At 44.2% G+C, this 27,134-nt stretch overlaps 1 protein-coding gene across 2 annotated transcripts; it reads left to right on the top strand.

Annotated features, from left to right (window-relative positions):
* Window positions 1–55: 55 nt before the first annotated feature.
* On the top strand, window positions 56–26,863 carry wrap73 (WD repeat containing, antisense to TP73). 2 transcript variants are annotated; one of them, XR_008755500.1, is made up of 13 exons: window positions 56–230; window positions 895–990; window positions 8,982–9,134; window positions 9,573–9,689; window positions 15,704–15,776; window positions 16,388–16,491; window positions 18,640–18,726; window positions 18,797–18,931; window positions 20,781–20,858; window positions 25,068–25,173; window positions 25,466–25,591; window positions 25,813–26,284; window positions 26,395–26,481. XR_008755500.1 is itself a non-coding variant. In XM_055892635.1 (13 exons), the coding sequence occupies exons 2-13, from the start codon at window positions 922–924 to the stop codon at window positions 26,514–26,516; spliced, it is 1,362 nt and encodes a 453-aa protein (XP_055748610.1). In that variant the 5' UTR covers window positions 57–230; window positions 895–921; the 3' UTR covers window positions 26,517–26,863. The 2 variants fall into 2 exon arrangements, 1 of the variants encoding a protein (XP_055748610.1); XM_055892635.1 differs by having other exon boundaries at window positions 57–230; window positions 25,813–26,004; window positions 26,395–26,863.
* Window positions 26,864–27,134: the final 271 nt, after the last annotated feature.

Below are 27,134 nucleotides of genomic sequence, written 5' to 3'. Positions count from 1 at the left end.
GCTGATTGGATTGCGCTCTTGCTATCAAGTGCGTTTGATTTTGCATGCTCACCACGTCTGGTGACAGAGTAGTTTGCTCTTTGACCAGACTCTTGTGCAACCTCTGCTCAACCGGTACCAGAGGTGAGGTAAATCAATCGCACTGAAGCAAGTATCAGACAGTTATTGTTGTCATGCACTTGTTTGATAGCATGTGAACGAGGAAAGTTTTCAACAAACCCTGGATACCGGTGAGTCGCTCAGCCTTGGACGATAAACTTCACGCTAAACATAAAACATACAGTTATATGTGTGGAATGAATTAGTGAACTACGGTATCTAGCTAGCTAGGCTAGCTAACGTAAGCTTGACGATACCAGTACTGTTAACTTGAGCCAGTTTGCTTAGAATGCAAAAAACACGCTAGCTGACGTTCGTCATTGATTCACATTTACTGGTTGGTTTACGCGACTGGTATGAATAACAAATGATACATTGTCGATAGCTAGCCATTTCAACTGGCATCAAACAGGTGTAGCTACTTTGCTAATTTAGCTAGCTAATCTTTTAAACCTACTCGCCTGCCATATAGAGCCATAACTCTCTTTTGTGCTACCAATGCAATGTGCATGTTAAAAGTCGAGTTACCAACTTGTTTGTTCACGCACTACTACTAGTTAGATGCATAGGTTTCTTTATTTTTAGGATACGTTAGCTACAGTAGTACTGTACAGTTAGCCTTAACTTCCAAAGAAGGCATCTGGTGTTTTGGCTTGAAATACATTCATGGTCTCAGTCGCCACCTTGTGGTTATTATTGACCAAAATACTCAAGACTAGGCGAACAACGCGAGCAGCTAGCTTTTTTGGGTTGTATATTGTTGACTAATCACATGTTCATGCCCCCTTTCTACAGTGACCAGTCATTTTGTTAAATTCAGAGATGAACTTCTCTGAGGTCTTCAAACAGTCTAACCAACTGTGCAGAGTTTCACCAGATGGAAAATATTTGGTAAGCAATAATTTGTTTCAATATACACTTAGTAATCAAATCAAAGTTTATTTGTCACTTGTGCCAAATACAACAGGTGTAGGTAGACCTTACAGTGAAATGCTTACTTACAGGCTCTAACCAATAGTGCAAAAAAGGTATTAGGTGAACAATAGGTAAGTAAAGAAATAAAACAACAGTAACAAGACAGGCTATATACAGTAGCGAGGCTACATACAGACACCGGTTAGTCAGGCTGATTGAGGTAGTATGTACATGTATATATGGTTAACGTGACTATGCATATGTGATGAACAGAGAGTAGCAGTAGCGTAAAAGAGGGGTTGGTAGATAGCCCGGTTAGCCAATGTGCGGGAGCATTGGTTGGTCGGCCCAATTGAGGTAGTATGTACATGAATGTATAGTTAGTGACTATGCATATATGATAAACAATGTAGATAATGTAATGATTAAGATTGTACACAAAATTCAACCGAAAACGGATACATACTGTATACAGGTTGGGGCAAGAAGGTGCCACACTGGACGTGTGTGTGTGGTTGCCAGCTCACTTCCTGCTGCCAATAATGATTTATTAATTGAATGCTACTGGGTTCCAATTAAATTAGTTCCTTTTGCATCCCTTTAATATTTTATGTAGAAATTGTGTACCGATATAGAATTTAAAAGCTTATAAAAGTTATATTAAATGAAGTTCCCTTTAATGTAGACCACATGGACAATTCAATAAATCTGATTTATGGTATGAATAAAGAATTGCTAAAGTGACAGAATTCTACAAAAAGCACTGACGAATGCCGTGAGGCCGATACGTAAGCTTATAGAATATCGGTGATACAATCAAGAGCAGTGTGCGGTTTCCCTTTTCCTCGTTCAATTGTTGCCATGCACCTGCAAAATGGATTGCTCAGATGTGCAAGTGCCTTTTGAATTGAATATACTTAATCCCAGAATGTCTCCCCAGTTTTCACCATCATTGTAAATCCATAGTTTTTTATTTTATTTCACCTTTATTTAACCAGGTAGGCAAGCTGAGAACAAGTTCTCATTTATAATTGGGACCTGGCCAAGATAAAGCAAAGCAGTTCGACACATATAAACAACAGTTACACATGGAGTAAAACAAACATACAGTCAATAATACAGTAGAAAAATAAGTCTATATACAATGTGAGCAAATGAGGTGAGATAAGGGAGGTAAAGGCAAAAAAAGGCCATGGTGGCGAAGTAAATACAATATAGCAAGTAAAACACTGGAATTGTAGATTTGCAGTGGAAGAATGTGCAAAATAGAAATAATGGGGGGCAAAGGAGCTAAATAAATATAGTAGGGGAAGAGATATTTTAGCGCGAACAACTACATGGGCTATGTACAGGTGCATTAATCTGTGAGCTGCTCTGACAGCTGGTGCTTAAAGCTAGTGAGGGAGATAAGTGTTTCCAGTTTCAGAGATTTTTGTAGTTCGTTCCAGTCATTGGCAGCAGAGAACTGGAAGGAAAGGCGACCAAAGGAGGAATTGGTTTTGGGGGTGACCAGAGCGATATACCTGCTGGAGCGTGTGCTACAGGTGGGTGCTGCTATGGTGACCAGCGAGCTGAGATAAGGGGGGACTTTACCTAGCAGGGTCTTGTAGATGACCTGGAGCCAGTGGGTTTGGCGACGAGTATGAAGCGAGGGCCAGCCAACGAGAGCGTACAGGTCGCAGTGGTGGGTAGTGTCTATGGGGCTTTGGTGACAAAACGGGTGGCACTGTGATAGACTGCATTCAATTTATTGAGTAGGGTATTGGAGGCTATTTTGTAAATGACATCGCTGAAGTCGAGGATCGGTAGGATGGTCAGTTTTATGAGGGTATGTTTGGCAGCATGAGTGAAGGATGCTTTGTTGCGAAATAGGAAGCCAATTCTAGATTTAACTTTGGATTGGAGATGTTTGATGTGAGTCTGGAAGGAGAGTTTACAGTCTAACCAGACACCTAGGTATTTGTAGTTGTCCACATATTCTAAGTCAGAACGGTCCAGAGTAGTGATGCTGGACGGGCGGGCAGGTGCAGGCAGCGATCGGTTGAATAGCATGCATTTAGTTTTACTTGTATTTAAGAGCAGTTGGAGGCCACGGAAGGAGAGTTGTATGGCATTGACGCCCGTCTGGAGGGTTGTTAACAGTGTCCAAAGAAGGGAAGTTATTTTATTTTGTTGCTTTGAGTCATTTCTGAATTATAATATGTATTTAATGTGATTAGTGAGTCATCTAATCACATAATGTATGTTCCTCATTTTTAGGCCAACCCTGTTATGCGAAATGAACTTTAATTTTAATATGGTGAAAATATTCCTTTTTAAGTAATTTTTTCGAACAGCTAATTGTCAGATATCTGGTTCTGATCTTTTTGGCCATTTTCTGGTGTGCTGTGAAACTCTTACCTATAGATGGGCTCTAAATGTTTTAACAATTTCATTTTTCAAATTGTTTGCATTCAATTGTCCCTCCCTGTCGCACACTATAAGCTTCCAATTCCCCAAATCCAAGGGGATCTATGGCTGATTTAAGATGAAATCGTCAACCCTGTTACTTGATATGGCATTTACCATAGTCCTTTTTTGTTTAACCTCTAGAGATGGGAAAACATTTTTTTTAATTATTATGGAGTGACTTGCTGTTGCTAAATATATACAGAGATTTCTGGCAATGCAGGATCCACTAGCCTACCTCCTTTCAGCTGCTGCTCATTGCTCAGTCACTCCGTGACTCTGTTGCCGCTTGTACACAAAACAGTTTGATCAAACGTAGTTAATTGTAATAGTAAGCTGTAGCAAACATAAGCATGACATAGAGGTCTAGCAATTGAATGTTATTTTATCAGGAGTTAAATGCAGTTATTTAGGCAAGCTATATGTAGCTTACACAGCATATCAGACAAGCAAGACACTCATTCAATAGTGATTTGATGTCATTTTTTCATCATTGGAAACATTATCTGAACCGGAGGCAGACTGGCTATATGGCAGCATAATTGTAAAGATTACATCACGCACAACAATTGTTTTGTCCTCATGCAATGTGTAGACTGTCTTGCTTGTGCTACAGCAATATCTGTTTCAACAGACAGAAGGTTGTAGCTGGCCCTCCATATAGGCATTTTTTTTGGATCGATAGTTCAAATCACAGCAGTTCAGGAATGAGGCAGAGACATGGGCTACATCATCATTTCGATCAAATTGGTTGAGAGTTCAGAAGAGGGTGAGTAAAGAAAGAAATGTGAATGTGTATACATAGCTAGGTTTCCATCCAATTGTCTCCAGATTTCATGCAAATATTCTAAAATGCGCGTAAAGAAAATATGTGCATTTTCCCACGAGTGGCGTTTCCACCAAAGGGACTAGTTGTGGATAAAAATCAGTGTCAGTGTGAATCAGTAGTGGACACAATGTACTTTTTCGCGTACGTTTTCATGTACCGAATAAAAATCTAAAGTTCAGTGCGTTATCGCGTTTTCAACTCCACTGATAGTTTTGTCACTAACTGTTGCGTTAAATAGCGAATGTGCTTACTCAGGTCTTGGCCACTGCTCTTTCTCGTATAATACATTTTTACAGACACATAGATCCCAACATGTCGAACGAACAAATTTTCTGTCTGCGTTTATACAATTGTAACGAAACTTCCTGTTTCGATCACAGCTTTTTTTGTTATAGCATATGACTTTACTTGCATAAAAACTGTGGATGGAAACATGGTTAATGACCCATGTGATTCGGATCCTTAGATTTGAGAGAAGTTTCCAGAGTGACGGAGGCGGGGCAGGGGCCTCTGCCTTTTTGTTAATTTGAACAAGTGCTCTTTATGCATCATGTTTGCAATAAGACACTAAAGTAAAACTGCAAAGAAATTAATGTTTTGTCCTGACATCACTGAGTACCACTCTTCATGTTTCAAGCATAGTGGTGGTTGCATCATGTTATGGGTATGGTTGTCATCGGCAAGGACTAGGGAGTTATTTAGGATAAAAATAAACTTAATAGAGCTAAGCACAGGCAAAATCCTAGAGGAAAACCTGGGTCATTCTGCTTTCCAACAGATACTGGGAAACAAATTCACCTTTCAGCAGGACAATAACCTAAAACACAAGGCCAAATATACACTGAAGTTGCTTTCCAAGATGACATTGAATGTTCCTGATTGGCCTAGTTACAGTTTTGACTTAAATCGTCTTTTGAAAATGGGTGTCTAGCAATGATCAACGATGAACTTGACAGAGCTTGAAGATTAAAAAAAAAAAAAAAGAATAATGGCCAAATATTGTACAATCCAGGTATGCATAGCTCTTAGACTTACCCAAACACACTTGCAGCTGTAATCGCTGCCGAAGGTGATTGTAACATTTATTGACTAAGGGTTGAATACTTATTTAATCAATATATTAGCATTTGAATTAATAAAAAAATGTAGAATTTGTCCCCAACTTTGACATTACAGAGTATTGTTTGTGAATCGTTGACAAAAGACAATTCGATTTTAATCCCACTTTGTAACATAACAAAATGTGTAAAAAAATCAAGGGGTGTGAATACCTTCTGAAGCACTGTAGCAACATGCCTATAAAGTACCTTCTGAAAGTATTCAGACCCCTTGACTTTTTCCACATTATGATACAACCTTAATCTAAAATGGATTAAATTGTTTCCCCCCTCATCAATCTACACACAATAACCCATAATAACAAAGCAAAAACAGGTTTAGGCATTTTTGCAAATGTATTAAATAAAAACGGAAATATCACATTTACATACAGTACCAGTGTGGACACCTACTCATTCAAGTGTTTTTATTTTGACTATTTTCCACATTGTACAATAATAGAGAAGACATCAAAACTATGAAATAACACATGGAATAATGTAGTAACCAAAAAAGTATCCACCCTTTGCCTTGATGACTGCTTTGCACACTCTTGGCATTCTCTCAACCAGCTTCACCTGGAATGCTTTTCCAACAGTCTTGAAGGAGTTCCCACATATGCTGACCACTTTTTGGCTGCTTTTCCTTCACTCTGCGGTCCAACTCATCCCAAACCATCTCAATTGGGTGGAGGTGATTGGAGGCCAGGTCATCAAATATACATTACACAGCCTGGAGGTGTGTTGGGTCATTATCCTGGTGAAAAATAAATGATATTCCCACTAAGCGCAAACCAGATGGGAAGGCGTATTGCTGCAGAATGCTGTGGTAGCCATGCTGGTTAAGTGTGCCTTGAATTTTAAATAAATCCTACAGTGTCACCAGCAAAGCACCCACACGCCATTACACCTCCTCCATGCTTCATGGTGGGAACCACACATGCGGAGATCATTAGTTCACCTACTCTGCGTCTCAAAGTCACGGCGGTTGGAACCAATCTCAAATTTGGACTCATCAGACCAAAGGACAGATTTCCACCGGTCTAATGTCCATTGCTCGTATTTCCTGGCCCAAGCAAGTCTCTTCTTATTGGTGTCCTTTTAGTAGTGGTTTCTTTGCAGCAATTTGACCATGGCCTTATTCATGCAGTCTCCTCTGAACAGTTGATGTGTCTGTGAAGCATTTATTTGGGCTGCAATTTCTGAGGCTGGTAACGCTAATTAACTTATCCTCTGCGGCAGAGGTAACTCTGGGTCTTACTTTCCTGTGGCGGTCCTCATGAGAGCCAGTTTCATCATAGCGCTTGATGGTTTTTGCGACTGCACTCGAAGAAACTTTCAAATTTCTTGCAATTTTCCGGATTGACTGACCTTCATGTCTTAAAGTAAGGATGGACTCATTTCTCTTTGCTTTTTGAGCTGCTCTTTCTATAATATGGACTTGGTCGTTTACCAAATAGGGCTATCTTCTGTATACCACCCATACCTTGTCACAACACAACTGATTGGCCCAAACGTATTATGAAGGAAGGAAATTCCACACATTTACTTTTAACAAGGCACACCTGTAAATTGAAATGCATTCCGGGTGACTATCTCATGAAGCTGGTTGAGAGAATGCCAAGAGTGGGCAAAGCTGTCAGGTAAAGGGTGGCTACTTTTGAAGAATCTCAAATATAAAATATATTTTGATTTGTTTAACCCTTTTTTGGTTACCCCTTATGTGTTATTTCATAGTTTCCATGTCTTCACTATTATTCTACAATGTAGAAAATGGTAAAAATAAAGAATAACCCTTGGACACACGCACCCATTCAAACTTTTGACTGGTACTGTAAGTATTCAGACCCTTTACTCAGTACTTTGTTAAGGCGATTACAGCCTTGAATCTTCTTGGTATGACGCTACAAGCTTGGCACACCTGTATTTGGGGAGTTTCTTCCATTCTCTGCAGATCCTCTCAAGCTCTGTCAGGTTGGATACGGAGTGTCCCTGCACATCTATTTTTAGGTTTCTCCAGAGATGTTCAAGTCCGAACTCTGGCTGGGCCACTCAAGGACATTCAGAGACTTGTCCCGAAGTCACTCCTGCATTGTCTTGGCTGTGTGCTTAGGGTTGTTGTCCTGTTGGAAGGTGAACCTTCGCCACCAGTCTGAGGTCCTAACCTGCTCCAGAGCGCCTTTCATAAAGCAGCTCTCTGTACTTTGCTCCGTTCCTCTTTCCCTTGATCCTGACTAGTCTCCCAGTCCCTGCCACTGAAAAACATCCCCACAGCATGATCCTGCCACCAGCATGCTTCAATGTAGGGATGGTGCCGGGTTTCCTGCAGACGTGATGCTTGGCATTCAGGCCAAATAGTTCAATCTTGGTTTCGTCAGACCAGAGAACCTTGTTTCTCATGGTCTGAGCGTCCTTTAGGTGCCTGTTGGCAAGCTCCAAGTGGATTGTCGTGCCTTTTAGTGAGGAGTGGCTTCTGTCTGGCCACTCTACCATAAAGGCCTGATTGGTGGAGTGCTGCAGAGATGGTTGTCCTTCTGGAACGCTTTCCCATCTCCACAGAGGAGCTCTAGGGTGACCATCGGGTTCTTTGTCACCTCCCTGACCAAGGCCCTTCTCCCTGGCTTGCTCAGTTTGGCCGGGCCGCCAGCTCGAGGAAGAGTCTTGGTAGTTCCAAACTGCTTCCATTTAAGAATGTGTTCTTGGGGACTTTCAATGCTTTCATACATTTTTTGGACTTTCATACATTTTTTGGTAACCTTCCCCAGATCTGTGCCTCAACACAGTTCTGTCTCAACTTGTAGAAACATCTCAAGGATGATCAATGGAAACAGGATGCACCTGAGCTCAATTTTGAGCAAAGGGTCTAAATACTTATGTAAATACGGTATTCTGTTTTATCTAATACATTTAAAAAAATGTTTAAACCTGTTTTGGCTTTGTCATTATGGGGTATTATGTGTAGGAAGGGGTCTGAATACTTTTCGAATGCACCCCCCCCCCCCCAAAAAAAAGCACCATTCTGCACTAACACATTTTTATTCAGACATTTGCAACAACACAAATAAATAATCATAACATTTAAAACTATAAAAATATGTATGAAAATAAGACTCGTAAATATCAAAAAGTAACAAAGACAAATGGAAACAAATTTGTGTTGATTTGGTACTCGAGCATCAATACATTAACCATCCCCCAACACTGTCAACCAAGAGTCAAGACTAAACCAATTCACCTTGGTGGTGTGCAGACTGGTTTTATGTTTTTCTTAATGATTTTGCACAGACCAGAAAAAAATGCAACAATATGTCTAACTATATATTCACAGTATTATGAATGAATTGTGGTTTATTTGGTAGCATTTAAATCCGCCACTGCATGACAGGTACCCTAGTCATATGAATGTTTTAGATAGAAATATGATGCATACCTTATGCACTTTTAAACATCGACAACAGGCATGGCAGATGGACGTTCATGGTCTTACAACCTAGGAGTTATCAAGTCCAATAAGTACACAGATGTGCCGGAACACAACCTTTTTCTGCCTGACTGTCTCACTGCCTGTCTCTCTCCATCTGCTTCCCCCCCAGGCCACGTGTGTACAGTACAGGCTGGTGGTGCGAGACGTGAACACCCTACAGATCTTGCACCTTTACACTTGCCTGGACCAGATAGTCCACATGGAGTGGTCCTCTGACTCGCTCTTCATCCTCTGTGCCATGTACAAGAGGGGACTAGTGCAGGTATGTGCTCCTCTATTAGGCTTGTGCATATTGTTTTTTTTTATCTCATTTGTCCAATGAGTTGGTTTATTTTTTTTATTTAAAAAAATTGGTGCTGAATTAGCTTGTTCACAGCCTGTTGATGGATGCCTAAATATACAGAATGTGGGAAATTAAACTGGGAACAAAGTGTACAAATATAAATCAACAACTTGCACAGAAAGTGGAATTTAAGTAGATAATTACTGACCATTTTGAAATGAAAGGGAAATTACCCCTCGTTTGACACAGTGTTAAGATCAAATGCACTGTGCAAAAAGAACAGCTTACTTTTGCAGAGGTAACCATCTCCAGTCTTTCATTTCGTCTCTGGATCAGATTTGGTGTGGTCAAAGGTTTGAGTACAGGTTGAGCTCAGGGAAAGGCAGTTGTCCTTCTCTCACAATCTCTCCTCCTCAGGTGTGGTCTCTAGAGCAGCCCGACTGGTACTGTAAGATTGACGAGGGCTCGATAGGACTAGTCTCCTCGCGCTGGAGCCCAGACGGACGTCACATTCTCAACACCACAGAGTTCCATGTAAGTGTGAAGTCACTAGGAGTGTGTTTATGTGTTTCTGTCTGGTGTCGACTGTTGCTGCCCATAATGAAGGAGGAGACCTGAAAATAGCCAGCAGACACCAGACCCTGCCCCACCTGACAAATGTATGCCCGATTTCAGTTACTCCAGCTAGTGTTTTGTCATATCCTCGACACACAAATTAAGTTCCTTCCGAGTCCTATTCCGCTTCTCCTCCCCGAAGTTCACTCCCTGTGAAGCATTTAAAAAGCACTGGATTGGTGTAAGCCGGTGCTTAAGTGGGTTTTCACTATGTTCCTTACACTACTCCCTCCCTTTGAAATCCATGGTGGAAGTGTACAGGGGGGAAACAGAATTGGGCTGTAGATATGTGTTATATTCTTGGAAGATGACAATCCATCCAATGTGTCTTGTCACACATCCAATAGGCTGTGAAATTCCACCACACTTAGACATTTTTAATGTGGCAAGTTTTGCTTAATAAGAAATGGCAAAGTACATTTATAGTGTCTTTCTGATTAGTTTAGACTTTGAATGAACATGCTTGCTGGAACCAAACCAGTGTCGGTGTGACGACATCGCAGCATGCGATGCACGTCCACAACGACTGTAGGTGAAAGTGCAGTCGTCTGGCTTGTTGGGAGCATATTTGTCCCTAGGTATCAGAGGGGGGAGTGGGCTGCACTCGTCCTCGCCCGCCTGTTTGGGTTACGACTTGGGCACCGTGCCACGGCGGGGCTCGCCTGACGCCCGAACCCGACTCCAAGACTCACTGACAGGTGCCGGGGCCCAGGCACAACTGTGTCTGGAGGTTTGAGAGGGAGCAGGGAGTGCAAGTGTCTGACATTTCTGCTTTGTCTGTCTGCTTCTTCAACAAACACAGGAATAGAATGGAGTCTCCCTGGGTCTGTCTGCTCCTGGGTCTGTCTGCTCTTTCCATGAAATCCTGAGAAGGGACAATTGTCAGTTGTGGATGTTGGGAAGATGTAAAACAAAAACATTTTGCAACAGAAAATGTGCATTTCTTATTGGATAAGTTCAAGTAGCCCCCCCCCCCCCCCCCCCCCCTGTTTGTTGCCTTGTATGGCTCAGAACTCATGTAAGATGTCCTGTTTTCCCATTTGGGGTGCCAAGCCCGTTTACCAAAAGTCTAGGGGTGATGACGCCTGCGTTGCCCAGTGCTGTTGACCTCACCTTCACCCCTCCACAAAGATTTCATTATGGCTGTGCCAGACTGGTGTTCGTATCAGGGCTCAGTTTCAGCCGGGAGCTCATGAACAAGATGCTATATTAACTTGTTAGGGGACAGCTGCTGTGTGTTGAACCCACTGTGTGTGTGTTTTCTTTTCTCCCCACTGACTGTTTTGATACCTGGGTGCAATTTGTCAGTTAACAGCTGATGGTGCTAGACGAGGGTTTGGATTTACATTCATCTCTGTAGATATGCCATTTCGCGTGGGAGAGTTGCTGTGGTGAGCCAGCCTCCGGATCTGATCTGACCTCCAGCCCTCACCACAGTTTGCGCTTTTTGTCCATGTACAAATTATTTCAAATGGTTAACAAGCAGCTTTTTTGATGCTAAAATGGTCTTACACCATATCTTGCATGCGTTATGTGATTTAGCTCACGGCCTCTCGCTACTGTACATAAATAACAATTGGAAAGTGGATTATTCTATTGCATTCTACAAGTTAGCAGGACATCCTGGAGTCTCTTGGCTGTCTGTCATACGATAGGCTTACCCACTCACTCATCAGAAGTGACTTAACATTGGTAATTAGGCCTAGCTTCATGGATAGGCCCGATGTCATTCAAATAGGTGTTTGTCAAATGACTTTTACCCTCATTGTATGTTCGAATCAAAAAGCCATACATGTTTGAATTCCCACTCCTGATTCTCTCCACTGGCACTATGCTGCACATATTCACTGCTAATCCAACAAACCAGCTGAGCGAGCTGTAAAACCGGTGTGGAAGACATCCACTCAAGGCCGGCGTCGAACATTCTATACCTCTAATGGTTTTTGCATTGTTGGGATCAGGTTAGCTGCGTGCCTGGCCGGCGGCGCTGGAGCCCCGCTAGCGCGTAGCCAACGCTGCCAACATGCTATCAGAGAAACTGTGACCCCAAGTAGCTTCCACAGCTCTACTCTGACAATCGACAATCAGTCATCCAGACTGACGCCTGGCTACACTGCACTCCAATCCACGGGGGAATTATAAGGCTGTAACAGGAGAAATGGGTCTATATCGGGTTGAGATACCGTCTCTGATGGGGAATGCATATGAACTTATCCATTGCTGACAGATAGGCCTATGCAAAGATTCCTCGCAGGAGTCGCATCATCACTAATTCTCTCTCGCATATAAAAAGTGCTGCCACAGGAGGAGCTGATGGATTTGTGATTTGCTGTCAGGGATTCTGTAGTTGGTCCTGTTTATCAAGTGTAGCCTTTCTTGTCCCAGTGGGACTGTTCTTTCTAGGGTTAAGTTGAGGGCCTGAGGCATAACTCTTGTGAGGTTAAGTTTAGAACAAGGCTGTGGGAGAGCTTTAAACAGGATAAACAAAGTCAAATTAATTCCTCCAATGTGAAGTGAACCAGTGCTGTTGTGAGCTGTAAGCCACGGTTTAGGCCCTCCATCCACCCCGCCAGTCGCCACAACACCCTAGCAGGCACCTCTGCTACAACTCTGTAAAATGTGCTGTCTTCTCGTTGACACATGGCCTCCCTGCATATACAGTGCATTCGGTAAGTATTTAGACCCCTTTTTCCACGTTGTTACGTTACAACCTTATTCTAAAATGGATTAAATACATTTTACGTCAATCTACACACTACCGCATATTGACGAAGAGAAAACTGGTTTTGACATTTTTGCTAATTAATCTTTTTAAATTTAAAAATGTACCTTATTTACATAAGTATTCAGACCCTTTGCTATGAGACGGAATTGTCTGTAGAGCTCCGAGACAGGATTGTGTTGAGGCACAGATCTGGGGAAGGGTACCAAAACATTTCTGCAGCACTCCGAGACAGGATTGTGTTGAGGCACAGATCTGGGGAAGGGTACCAAAACATTTCTGCAGCATTGAAGGTCCCCAAGAACACAGTGGCCTCCATCACTCTTAAATGGAAGAAGTTTGAGAAACAAGATTCTCTGGTCTGATGAAACCAAGATTGAACTCTTTGGCCAGAATGCCAAGTGTCAGGTCTGGAGGAAACCTGGCACATCCCTATGGTGAAGCATGGTGGTGGCAGCATGCTGTGGGGATGTTTTTCAGATGCAGGGACTGGGAGACTAGTCAGGATTTAGGGAAAGCTGAACAGCACAAAGTACAGAGATCCTGCTCCAGAGTGCTCAGAACCTCAAACTGGGGCGAAGGTTCACCTTCCAACAGGACAACGACCCCAAGCACACAGCCAAGACAACGCAGAAGTGGCTTCGGGACAAGTCTCTGAATGTCCTTGAGTGGCCCAGCCGTTCGAACATCTCTGGAGAGACTTAAAAATAGCTGTGCATCGATGCTCCCCATCCAACCTGACAGAGCTTGAGAGGATCTGCAGAGAAGAATGGGAGAAACTCCCCAAATACAGGTGTGCCAAGCTTGTAGCATCATTCCCAAGAAGACTCTAGGCTGTAATCGCCACCAAAGGTGCTTCAACAAAGTACTGAGTAAAGGGTCTGAATACCTTTGTAAATGTGATATTTCAGTTTATTTTTTATTTTTAATAAATGTGCTAAACCTGTTTTTGCTTTGTCATAATGGGGTATTGTGTGTAGATTGAGGGGTTAGTGGACTATTTAATCCATTTTAGAATAAGGCTGTAACGTAAACAAAGTGGAAAAAGTCAAGGGGTCTGAATACTTTCTGAATGCACTGTAACAAGCTTCCTAGAAAAGAAGCCTAAAGCTGATGATCATGCTGTGAAGGCCAATACAAAACATGATTTGTGTCCCTTTATTCTGATGGCTAAACAGAAGCGGTTTTATTTGCTCTTGGAACATCTTGTCTCTGTCCTAGCGACTGAAACGCCAGTCTACTGCTCCCAGTTTGCTTCCAAGGTGTAGTTTTACCAGCTTCAGTGCCCCAGACTGGCATGCCAGGCAACACAGAGAAGCATTTCTCACCTATTTTACATATGTGCCGCTCCCTCCCTCTTCCCAGTTTAAAGTTACACCATGGCTTGGGGGCTCTACCCCCCCCCCCCCTTCAGACAACCTCCCAACCCAGTCCCCCCATGTCAATGTGGTGGGGTACAAGTTGTCCAAGAAGAACTGTGTTGAGCTGTGTTGACGGTGGTTTCCATGGATCTGTGGACAGGGGGGGGGGGGGGGGTGTAATGACAGGCCACAGCTGGATGTCTTGGTACCTCAGGAGCATGCCCTGGTCAGTTAGACCCGTACCCAGGGAAGCAACCGCCAGTAGGTCAGACAGACTCCTGCCTTAATGCCTTCCTCCCCGGAGTGAGAAAGTGAGCACTAGTTAGAAAATCAGGGAAAGCATGTGGGATGCCATGCTAGATCTATTTAAAGTTCATCTCTTTCTTCATACAGTTGTGTAGTTTTCTGATGTTTGCACTTCTCTTACAGGAAGGTAAGTGGAGGCAAAGGGAGAACCCTGAATTAAGTTTTAATTGGAATTTTGGGAGTGTGTCGGTCTGACATGCACACCATATAAGCCGCCGCCTACCAAGGCCGCACAGAGGCTGAGGGTCTTGATTACAGTTCACACTTGAATTGACGAACCTCGACTTTGTCACTTCTGTCTCAAGCTTATTTATTGTTATGAAGCCACATAACAGTCTTGGCTGATCACCGAGACTAGTTTAGTCCAGCATTTGCACAGGCTTAGTATTCAAAGTATGATAAGACAGGGTGTGGAGAAGTGTATGCATGCACATTTATATTGGCTTACTAGGTTGTAAAAGAAAATATGTAGGCCTTGCATTTTACACCCATAACATGCTTGTGGTGGTAGGCTACACAGCCGTAATGTCATTTGGATGGCTTAGAATGACTACTGTTCTGGCTTTTACTTTTAGGAGCTCCAATAACTAGGCTAGCTTTAGGCTGATACAAATACTATATTGTGCATCTTACAGTATAGACCTAGTTATGTTCATTTTAACAAAGCATATGTAGTTTCAATGTTTTCACATCATATACACCTTTTTGTTTTTCTGATCACAACTAAACAGGGAAGAAACTAGGAGTGCAGGATCTGTCGCATGCTGGTCTTGTTTCTTGGAGGGCTAGATTCAGCGTGTCTGCTGTTTGTGTGCTGCGATCTGTAAGCTCATCTCGGATGATTTTGGGAGGGGGGAGGGTGACTTGAATCTTTACGGGTAGACAGACTGGCATTGGCCTTGTTTCTATTGTCCAGTCCTGCTGGTAACCGATAAGGGTTGTACTTTACTGCTGTTATTAATGGATAGGCTAAAGATTTCATTACTGTAACGTTTTAGATTTAGAACTTTCCCTTGTGACTGCTTTAACCATTCAGCACAACCGCTCTTCTTAGTCTTATCCATCCCATCACGAAGACCCTCGTGGATCTCTTCCACAGACCGACACAGTCCCCCAGGGGGGGCTGTGTTGAAGCCGAACGGGGTGACTGCTGCGTTTGGTATAAAATCTAAACGGACGGAGTGGCGGGGATGGCGAGGAGCTCTCAGCGGTCTCATTAGTCAAAGAGTTGACTGAGCTCTTATTAATAGGCGACTGTTGTTGACGCCCTGCTCTCAGAGCTCCACACTTACCACATTAAAGCGTCCAACAAGCTCCTCTTACAGAGGAAGAGGCCATGTTGCCAATGAAGAGAGGGCATGTGGTGCAACCGGCGACGCGGTTTGCAATATTAAATGGGCGTAGACATTCAAAATAATTGATCGCGGATCAAAGATGTCTGTTTTTGGACAGATGAGTCTTTGTAGGCTATTCCCCTGTGCTAGCTATCCTTTCACTGGGAGATGAGTTATAGTTTGTTACATTTTTTTCTTTTTTTTTGACAGCTGAGAGTTACCGTCTGGTCCTTGTGTACCAAAGCCGTATCTTACATCAAGTACCCCAAGGCATGTCAGAAGGGTAAGTACGTGAATGTGTGTGTGTTTTTCAGCGAGAGGACTTGGGTACAGGGCCACACTGACTGGCTGACACATGGGCTGGTGAATCGCGTTCCTCCCTGTCCTTTGACCTTAGGGCCTATGGGCCATCTGCTGACAGCTGGAGCCCTCTTCAGTAAATGGTGCATGCTCGCCATAACCTGTTTGTCAGCAGCCAGTGGAGTTATTGTCTTGGGCTCCAACCACTACCCAAAGGTTCACACACCACCACCACGTGACCCAAGCACCGTTGGAGCCACTGTATAAATAATCCAGCAATGCCAACCACTTGCTGCTGAAGGCCTCTTGATAATTACACTCAATAGACTGTGCTGTACACCACAGCAACGCTATAGGTTAACATGACAACTAAATGACCACAAATCATTTTGGACACGTGTCACCTAGATGAACATAATGTAGGTCTAAAGCATATCACTTTTGCATCTGCAAATTGTCCTCTATTCCAACATTGTCTTTGTACAAGGACTAGCTGATTAGTAGTTGAGTCAGGTGTGCTTGTGTGGGGCAAGATTTTGACTATGTTAAATAATGTTTCCTGTGCATTGTTTCCCCCCTGGTCTGTGGTTCCAGGGATAGACTTCAGCAGGGACGGCTGCTACATGGCCTTAGCGGAGCGCCGCGACTGCAGAGACTACGTTAGCGTGTTTGTGTGTGACGACTGGCACCTACTGAGGGTGAGTGCCACTCAGAGCTCCCACCACGGGAGTGTCCAAAAATAAGTTTGGGATTTACATTTCAGTTTGATAAACTCAGCAAAAAAAGAAACGGCCCTTTTTCAGGACCCTGTCTTTCAAAGATAATTCGTAAAAATCCAAATAACTTCACAGATTTTCATTGTAAAGGGTTTAAACACCGTTTCCCATGCTTGTTCAATGAACAATAAACAATTAATGAACGTGCACCTGTGGAACGGTCGTTAAGACACTAACAGCTTACAGACGGTAGGCAATTAAGGTCACAGTTATGAAAACGTAGGACACTAAAGAGGCCTTTCTACTGACTCTGAAAAACACCATAAGAAAGATGCCCAGGGTCCCTGCTCATCTGTGTGAACTCGGTATGCAATTTATTGCCCTGGCCACATCTGCAGTCCTCATGCCTCCTTAAGCAGGCTGCAAGGCATCTTAGGCATGCTGCAAGGCATCTTAGGCATGCTGCAAAGAGGCACGAGGACTGCAGATGTGGCCAGGGCAATAAATTGGAATGGAACTCTTTCTGACTAAAAAAAACAACAGACAGCGCTACAGGAAGACAGGACGGACAGCTGATCGTCCTCGCAGTGACGTGTAACAACCACGTGTAACAACACCTGCACAGGATCGGTACATCACACCTGCGGGACAGGTACATGATGGCAACAACTGCCCAAGTTACACCAGGAACGCACAATCCCTCCATCAGGGCTCAGACTGTCCGCAATAGGCTGAGAGAGGCTGGACGGAGGGTTTGTAGGCCTGTTGTAAGGCAGGTCCTCACCAGACATCACCGGCAACAACGTCGCCTATGGGCACAAACCCACCATCGCTGGACCAGACAGGACTGGCAAAAAGTGCGCTTCACTGACTAGTCACGGTTTTGTCTCACCAGAGGTGATGGTAGGATTTGCATTTATCGTCGAAGGAATGAGCGTTACACCGAGGCCTGTACTCTGCAGCGGGATTGATTTGGAGGGTCCGTCATGGTCTGGGGCGGTGTCACAGCATCATCGGACTGAGCTTGTTGTCATTGTAAGCAATCTCAATGCTGTGCATTACAGGGAAAACATCCTCATGTGGTACCCTTCCTGCAGGCTCATCCTGACATGACCCTCCAGCATGACAATGCCACCACGCACAGAACGAGCAGTATGGCTGATTTCCTGCAAGACAGGAATGTCAGTGTTCTGCTATGGCCAGCGTCGAGCCCGGATCTCAATCCCATTGAGCACGTCTGGGACTTGTTGGATCGGAACGTGAGGGCTAGGGCCATTCACCCCAGAAATGTCCGGGAACTTGCAGGTGCCTTGGTGCAAATCTGGTGCAGTCCATGAGGAGATGCACTGCAGTACTTAATGCAGCTGGTGGCCACACCAGCTACTGATTGTTACTTTTGATTTAACCCCCCCTTGTTCAGGGACACATTATTCCATCTCTGTTAGTCAGTTTGTCTTAGTTGTTGAATCTTATGTTCATACAAATATTTACACGTTAAGTTTGCTGAAAATAAAAGCAGTTGACAGTGAGGACGTTTTCTTTTTTTGCTGATTTTACATGCATACGTACACTGAGGGCACAAAACATTAGGAACACTTTCAATTCATCGGGGCATGGACTTGACAAGGTGTCAAGCGTTCCACAGGGATGCTGGCCCATGTTGACGCCAATGCTTCCCACAGTTGTGTCAAGTTTGCTGGATGTCCTTTGTGTGGTGGACCATTATTACATGCGGGAAACCCCAGCAACGTTGCATTTCTTGACATGCAAATCGGTGCGCCTGGCACCTACTACCATACCCAGTTCACTTAAATATTTTCTTGCCTATTCACCCTCTGAATTGGCACACAATCTGTGTATCAAGGCTTAAAATCCTTTAAAACTGTCTCATTCCCCTTCATCTACACTGATTTGAAGTGAATTTAACAAGTGACATCAATAAGGGATCAAAGCTTTCACCTGGTCAGTCTGTCATGGAAAGAGCTCATGTTCCTAATGTTTTGTAAATTTTGACACATTGTAAAGTGGGACCCAAACAACAGATGCACCAGTACAGATGCGCAGTTTGTCCCTGTCTATTTTCTAATTGTCTGGATCCCCTTGTTTGACCTCCCTGTCTACCTTTCAAAGCACTTTGAAACAGAGACCCAGGACTTGGCGGGGGTGGAGTGGTCTCCTAACGGCTGTGTTCTGGCTGTATGGGACAGCTGTTTGGAGGTAAGCCATTGGAAAATTAGTTGACAATATGTTGACAGTGGGAACCCTGAGAGAGTGTGTCTCTCCCCAGTACAAGGTGCTGCTGTACTCGCTGGATGGCCGGCTGCTGTCCACCTTCAGTGCGTATGAGTGGTCGCTGGGCATCAAGTCTCTGGCCTGGAGTCCCAGCAGCCAGTTCCTGGCCATCGGCAGCTATGATGAAAAGGTCTGCACTCTCTCCTTCTCTTTCTATAGGCTTACGGTGGTTTCCAGATACATGCATTCTGTGCAACCTGTGCAGATCCGTGTTAATTTCTTCAATAATTTAGTTTTGTCAATTACCCCCCCAAAAAAAATTCTGATGAAAACAAGTGACGATAACGAGAAATGCCTTGGGGGGGGGGCATGACAAATAACTTCATTTTAGTTGCTGAAAATGTAACTAGATGAGAATTCCACATGAGCCTAATGGTCATTCAATTTAAAAATAAAAATAAATCACCTTTTTCTCACCAATTTCGTGGTATCCATTTTACATTACATTACATTTTAGTCATTTAGCAGATGCTCTTATCCAGAGCGACTTACAGTAGAGTGCATACATTCTATTACATTTTACATACTGAGACAAGGATATCCCTACCGGCCAAACCCTCCCTAACCCGGACGACGCTATGCCAATTGTGCGTCGCCCCACGTATCCATTTGTTAGTAGTTACTGTCTTGTCTCATCGCTACAACTCCCGTACGGGCTCGGGAGAGATGAAGGTCGAGAGCCATGCGTCCCCCGAAACACATCCCAACCAAGCCGCACTGCTTCTTAACACAGCGTGCATCCAACCCGGAAGCCAGCCGCACCAATGTGTCGGAGGAGACACCGTACACCTAGCGACCTGGTCAGCGCACACTGCGCCCGGCCCACCACAGGAGTCGCTAGTGCGCGATGAGACAAGGATATCCCTACCGGCCAAACTCTTCCTAACCCCACGATGCTAGGCCAATTGTGCGTCGCCCCATGGACCTCCCCGATCGCGGCCGGCTGCGACAGAGCCTGGGCTCAAACCCAGAGTCTCTGGTGGCACAGCTAGCACTGCGACGCAGTGCCTTAGACCACCCGGGAGGCCCCTGGTCATTAAATTTGACATGAAGCTCCTTTTCATCTGTTTTGCCCAATCATAAGCATGCATCCTCTCATTGGCCGATAACGTCTTTCAAGCGGGCTGCTTGAGCAGACCTGGCTCTCCCACAGTCACTTCAATCACTCTTTTCTCATTTGAACTGATGCGCAGCCAGGACACCTCAATTTTATCATGCCTCACATTGTTTCTAATTATTTGATATTCTTTGCTTTCATATATGCCAATTTAGCTCTGATCACGCCATGTGTGCTGTAATTCATCTATGTTGCCATTCTTGTGGTTCCGCAAATGCGAGTTGCTTTTTTCCGACATAATACTTCTGGCATTGTTGGAAAGCTCGTCTTGTCCCCTTTTCAAGGAAGTCACTTATTTACCCCCCTTATGATGGAGAAAATCAGAGCTCTGAATTGTTGAATCTGTAGCCAAGGCTTTATAGCCATATGGTTTATTTTTCCTGGTGTTGGCTAAAATCTGCCACAATAGCAATGTTGACAGCTAAGGTATACGAGGCGATAGGCCTAGTTGGACAAGGCTACTATCTGCACACAATGGAAGCAGAAAGTTGATAGTCAGTGCATTTTATCCAATACATATGTGACTAACTCAAACTAACAAAGTATGACCTGGCAAAATTGACGCGGGTACAGATTATATTGATGTGGTTCCTGAAAAGAAACGTATCTACTATCGTGCGTAGGCCTGAACCGAGAAGTGATTATTGGTCAAGTCCGATTCCAAACATTTGGGGCCGGTTTCCCAGAAACAGATTAGGCGAAGTCCTTTATTGAAAGCGCTTTCAATGGAGAATGCATTTTGTCTGGAATATCATCCCATAGTCGTGTAGAAAAGAATAGAATGAATTGAAGCTATTTTAGACTATAGGGACATGGAGTTGGTGTATGACTGATGTGGTCTTACCTGATGTTTTTTGATCAGGTCCGGATCCTAAACCACATCACCTGGAAGAAAGTGACTGAATTTGACCACCCAGCCACCATCAACAATACTAAAGCTGTGAGTAAATGTCAGTTATGTGACGACCTAACATGCTGAGGGGTAGGGGTTATGGGGTCCATACAACTTTCACTAGTATGCCCTTACACTCTACTACTCTTCGTCAATTGTTCTTAACCCTCCATTTCCCCCTCCCTGTTTTTCTTCTTAATCTCTACTAATATGTTTGTTGATTGAACCGCTCGCAAGCAAGACTAGTTGCAGTTAAATAGATTTAAAACTGGGGGGTTTGAGCCCTGAATGCTGATTTGGCTTAAAGCTGTGGTATATCAGACCGTATACCACGGGTATGACAAAACGTTTATTTTTACTGCTCTAATTATGTTGGTAACCAATTTATTATAGCAGTAAGGCACCTCGGGGGTTTGTGATATATGGTCAATATACCACGGCTGAAGGGCTGTGTCAGGTTACTTCGCGTTGGGAAACTGTTGAACATGAAAAACCCAGCAGCGATTCAGTTCTTGACACAAACCAGGGCGCCTTTCACCTACCATATCCCGTTCAAAGGCACTTAAAAAATTGTCTTGCCTATTCACCCTCTGAATGGCGCAGACACACCCAAAATCCATGTCTAAATTGTCTCAAGGCTTAAATACTTTTTTAACCTGTAGCGGTATTTATTTGAGGGGGGTAAAGATTTTGTTCGGGCGCCAGGCAGGTATTAACCATGCCGAAAGGAAAGAGTAGAATAGAGTACCATGACCAGACCCACACACATCAGCAGAAGAGACTGCCTAGAGTGTAGCCTGTTTACCAGACAGCCAGTGGAGAGAAGAGAGAATACACACATCAGCAGAAGAAACTGCCTAGAGTGTAGCCTGTTTACCAGATAGCCAGCGGAGAGAAAAGAGAATACACACATCAGCAGAAGAGACTGCCTAGAGTGTAGCCTGTTTACCAGATAGCCAGTGGAGAGAATACACACATCAGCAGAAGAAACTGTCTAGAGTGTAGCCTGTTTACCAGATAGCCAGCGGAGAGAAAAGAGAATACACACCCTATAAAACCCAGATCACAGCACAGGGGTAACCCCACCAAGAATACCTCATACAATAATAATAATGGCAGAGCAATTGAACAGCAACTTCATACAAAGAACCTAGTCATCAACAGAGGAGTTGCAATAATCTGTATTATGGAGGAGTGTAGAGGATTTGAATGTGGGGGTAGTTCATAGACACAACAAAGGCCTTAAAAATGTCCACAATCTTCTCGGCTACATGTCATTAGTACACCCCACCTCAATACAGTTCAAATAACAATACACAACTTGCAAGCAACCTCCCTTTTAACTAAAATGTCCACCCAAATACTTCTGGCAGGGCAATACTAGTCCAGCTCTAATGAACTTCAAGGGGAAGTGCATTTGAAAAATAGAAAGTCTGTTGCAGGGTAAAGCACTGGAACGGTAGAGGAAAGAGAACGAGATCTTAGCTGTGGTCTTCAGGCGTGCCGGTGTACTGTCTGACCGTTTGTTGGTTTGTATGTCAAAGCTTTGCAAATATGTTGCTACTAATCCATGCGATCCATAACCGGTGCAGTCCCAAACGATAACAACCACGACCTAGAGCGGTCACACCGATGATTGAGTTAAATACTTTATAAATTACACACGCTGAAAATAAACAAAACTTCTGCAGCATAGCACACACAATCAAACTGTCGCGCCAACCAAGAGCTCCACCCCAGAGAGCTGAAAGAGCTGTCTTTATTTCCTCCTTCCTTACTGCTGATGCCCTCTTAAAAAGTGGCAGCGCACGGTGAAGGTTCCGTGCAGGATTTCGCCACAAACCTGTCTCCCCTTCACCTACACTGAAGTGGATTTAACAAGTGAGTTACATCAATAAGGGATCGTGGCTTTCACCTGTTCAGTCTGTCATGGAAAGAGCAGGTGTCCTTAATGTTTTGTTCTTCGATTGGGTCAAGTCCGGGCTCTGGCTGGGCCACTCAAGGACATTCAGGGACTTGTCACAAAGCGTTGTTTTGGCTGTGTGCTTAGGGTCATTGTCCTGTTGGAAGGTGAACCTTTGCCCTCAGTCTGAGGTCCTGAGCGCTCTGGAGCAGGTTTTCATCAAGGATCTCTCTGTACTTTGCTCCGTTCATTTTTCCCTCGATCCTGACTAGTCTCCCTGTCCCTGCTGCTGAAAAACATCCCCACAGCATGATCCTGCCACCACCATGCTTCACCGTAGGGATGGTGCCAGGTTTCCTCCAGATGTGACGCTTGGCATTCAGGCCAAAGAGTTCAATCTTAGTTTCATCAGACTAGAGAATCTTGTTTCTCATGGTCAGTCCTTTAGGTGCCATTTGTCAAACTCCAAGCGGGCTGTTATGTGCCTTTTACAGAGGAGTGGCTTCCATCAGGCAACTTACATAAAGGTCTGATTTGTGGAGTGCTGCAGAGATGGGGGAACCTTTTAAAAGGACAACCATCTCCACAGAGGAACTCTGGAGCGCAGAGTGACCATCGTTCTTGGTCACCTCCCTGACCAATGCGCTTCTCCACCGATTACTCAGTTTGGCTGGGCAGCCAGCTCTAGGAAGAGTCTTGATGGTTCCAAACTTCTTCCATTTAAGAATGATGGAGGCCATTGTGTTCTTGAGGACCTTCGTTGCTGCAGACATTTTTTGGTGCCTTGACACAATCCTGTCTCGGGGCTTTACGGACAATTTCTTCGACCTCATGGCTTGGTTTTTGCTCTGACATACACTGTCAACTGTGGGACCTTATGTAGACAGGTGTGTGCCTTTCCAAATCATGTCCAATCAATTTAATTTACCACAGGTGGATTCCAATCAAGTTGTAGAAACATCTCAAGGATGATCAATGGAAACAGGATGCACCTGGGCTCAATTTCGAGTCTCATAGCAAACAGTCTGAACACTTATGTAAAGGTATTTCTGATTTTTATTACATTTGCAACATTTTCAGAAAATCTGTTTTCGCTTTGTCGTTATGGAGTATTGTGTAGATCGAGGATTTTTATTTAATCCATTTTAGAATAAGGCTGTAACGTAAAAATGTGGAAAAAGGGAAGGGGTTTGAATACTTTCTGACTGCACTATTCACTACTTGACCAAACGTATGTGGACACCTGCTCTTTGAACATCTCATCCCAAATCATGGACATGAATATAGAGTTTGTGTCCCCTTTGCTGCTATAACAGCCTCCCCTCTTCTGAGAAGGCTTTCCCCTAGATGTTGGAACAATGTTGCGGGGACTTGCTTCCATTCAGCCACGAGCATTAGTGAGGTCGGGCACTGATGTTGGGCGATGAGGCCTGGCTCGCAGTCGGCGCTCCAATTCATCCCCAAGGTGTTCGATGGGGTTGAGGTCAGGGCTCTCTCTGTGCAGGCCAGTCAAGTTCTTCTACACCGATCTCGACAAACCATTTCTGTATGGACCTCGCTTTGTGTACGGGGGCTTTGTCATGCTGAAACAAGAAAGGGCCTTCCCCAAACTGTTGCCACACAGATGGAAGCACAGAATCGTTTAGAATACTATTGTATGCTGTAGTGTTTAAGATTTCCCTTCACTGGAACTAAGGGGTCTAGTCTGAACCATGAAAACAGCCCCAGACCATTATTCCTCCTCCAAAGTTTACAGTTGGCACTTTGCATTGGGGCAGGTAGCGTTCCCCTGGCATCCACCAAACCCAGATTCGTCCATCTGACTGCCAGATGGTGAAGCGTGATTCATCACTCTAGAGAACGCAATTTGTACTGCTCCGGAGTTCAATGGTGGCACGCTTTACACCACTCCAGCCAACGCTTTGCATTGCACGTGGTGATCTTAGGTTTGTGTGCGGCTGCTCAGCCATGGAAACCCCTGACTAACAGTTCCTCTGCTGATGTTGCTTCCAAAGGCAGTTTGGAACTCGGTAGTGAGTGTTGCAACTGAGGACAGATGATTTTTACACACTACATGCTTCAGCACTGTCCCATTGTATTTTGGAAGTTGTATTACTTGCTGCCACGCAAACGATTTTGGAACTGTATGACTCCCCTCTGCTACAATACTCACACACCATTTTCATGTCTCCCTCTACTGCTTTATATGTAATTGCTTGAAACACAATGCTTTTAATTGTGAGCAAGTGCTGTGAAAGGACCATTATTTACCTAACTGGGCACTTTAATGCTTGGGTGTAGATGAGGAAGTGTTGACCAGGTGACTGGTGACTGACTGGAGCTTGTGTTGTCAGGTGGTCTATAAGGAGGTGGAGAGGAAGCCAGTGGTGGGAAGTCCGGACCTGTCCATCCAGCAACACATCACCATGGGCAGCACCCTCTTCAACACACAGAGCAAATGTAAGCACAACTCACCCACTGCCAGGTGTGGCGTGATATTAGCCAACAGGAGTGTATATTTCATTAAATATGCAATATTCTTAGCTATAACTTTCATTAAACCCCAACATTATGAAAAGTATTATAGCCTAAGAAAATATGCAATTTGGAATAGATGAAATAACTGACTCAATAACCCATATTCAACCATTTGTATTAGTACACTGGAAAATAACGTTTTTTCAGAGGCTATATCGCTGTCAAATTGTCTGACTTATTGATCCTGTTTTTGTGGCTCATCCCTCTGTTGTAGATGAGATCTGCCCATTGCCAGTCCAGGTACCTGTGGTCAAACCTGACCTGGACCGTGCCAACCCTAAAGTCGGGGTCTCCTCCATGGCATTCAGCTCGGACAACCGCTACCTGGCCACGAAGAATGGTAAGGGACAGATTCACACTGGAACGTTGCTCTACTAGCCATAGGTGTAAACCCTGCAGACCCACACTCACAAAATGACCCTTTAACAACCAGGGTTAGATGTTGTCAGTAATTTTCTGAATAGCATTTGGTGGCTGTCACAGAATGACTTGTCCCATTTAATTGTATGGTGGCTATAGGGCAATGATGGTGCTGACTAGGGTGTGTGTCTACCCCTGCAGACAGCATGGCCTGCGTGGTGTGGGTATGGGACATGCAGAGACTGGGGCTCCTGGCGGTTCTGGAGCAGACGTCGGCCGTGCGCTGCTTCCAGTGGGACCCCCGTCGGCCCCGTCTGGCCCTCTGCACCGGCAACGCCAAGCTCTACCTCTGGTCCCCCGCAGGCTGCGTCTCTGTCCAGGTCCCCGCTGAAGGTATTGTAGCTGTGACCCGGCCGTCACCACAAACCTCATAGCATGTGAAGTCAAACACACATCACTTATCACGGGTTGTAATAAAACTGTAAAAGGAGTAGTCAAGCAGTCAAATGCTCTGTGTACTTTTATTGGTTAACAATATTTACATTCCAAATGGATATTCATCAGGTCACCGCAAACGCCACAGTAATAGAAATAGGACAGTGTTTCCCAAACCAAGTTAAATCAAGTACTCGGCTAGAACAACTGAGTGGAAGAGCTGGGGGTACTCGAAGAGGTATGTGGAAACACTGAAATGGAGGAACAGTACACTGGTAGGGACACTTCAGCTTGACATGTGAGCAGTAGGTGGAGGTCCTTAATGCCCCTTGTGTACCTCCTTCCTAGGTGGTTTCCAGGTGCAGTCAGTGACTTGGCACTGCAGTGGAGACTCCCTGATTCTGTTGGGGAAAGAGCAACTGTGTCTGTGCTACATGGAGGTTGGGGAAGAGGAGGACGACATCAAGTGAGAGAACCCCACGTACTCTCTCCTATGGGGCCAGAGCATTAAGATTAGTACTCCAAAGACTGAGCCCATACTCAATCAGGGCTGTGGTCTGCACATGACCAGAAGTGTTCCAAAGTGCTGCTCTGACAGTCAACTCTATGGCCATGTGTACTTGCACTGGTCAGTGTCAGCCATCCATGCAGGAAACATTCCACTTATTTAGGGGAGGATCACAATATAGGGCAGGTGTAGTTGAGGTGTTTACAAAGTGCATTTGTCAAATGTCATTTAATTATTTGAAGTATTGTGTTTGTAAAAATGTAAAGTCTAGAGGTAACAATTATTTTGTAATAAAGTTTGCTATGAATACCCGTTTAGATGTTTGATTCAGACAGCAACTGTGTCTAACCATTCCGGTCTACATTCAATCACTCAAACAATTGGAATGTTCTGCTGTGGACGAGAATGGTGAAAAGTTCCTCAGACACAGATTAAGGGGGTGGTGATGTGACTGTCTGTGTTGTAAAAAAAAAAGAAGCTTTAGGGCTCGATTCATCCATATAGCGTGGATCTTCTGTGATTATTACCACAGCAAGCAAGGTATTTGGAGCCAAACAGTCAGGCCTGGATGAGCTCTAAG

This window comes from Salvelinus fontinalis, chromosome 31 (genome assembly GCF_029448725.1).
Source record: "Salvelinus fontinalis isolate EN_2023a chromosome 31, ASM2944872v1, whole genome shotgun sequence".
Classification (NCBI taxonomy): Eukaryota; Metazoa; Chordata; class Actinopteri; order Salmoniformes; family Salmonidae; genus Salvelinus; species Salvelinus fontinalis.
This window is presented reverse-complemented; position numbering and strand designations above follow the sequence as displayed.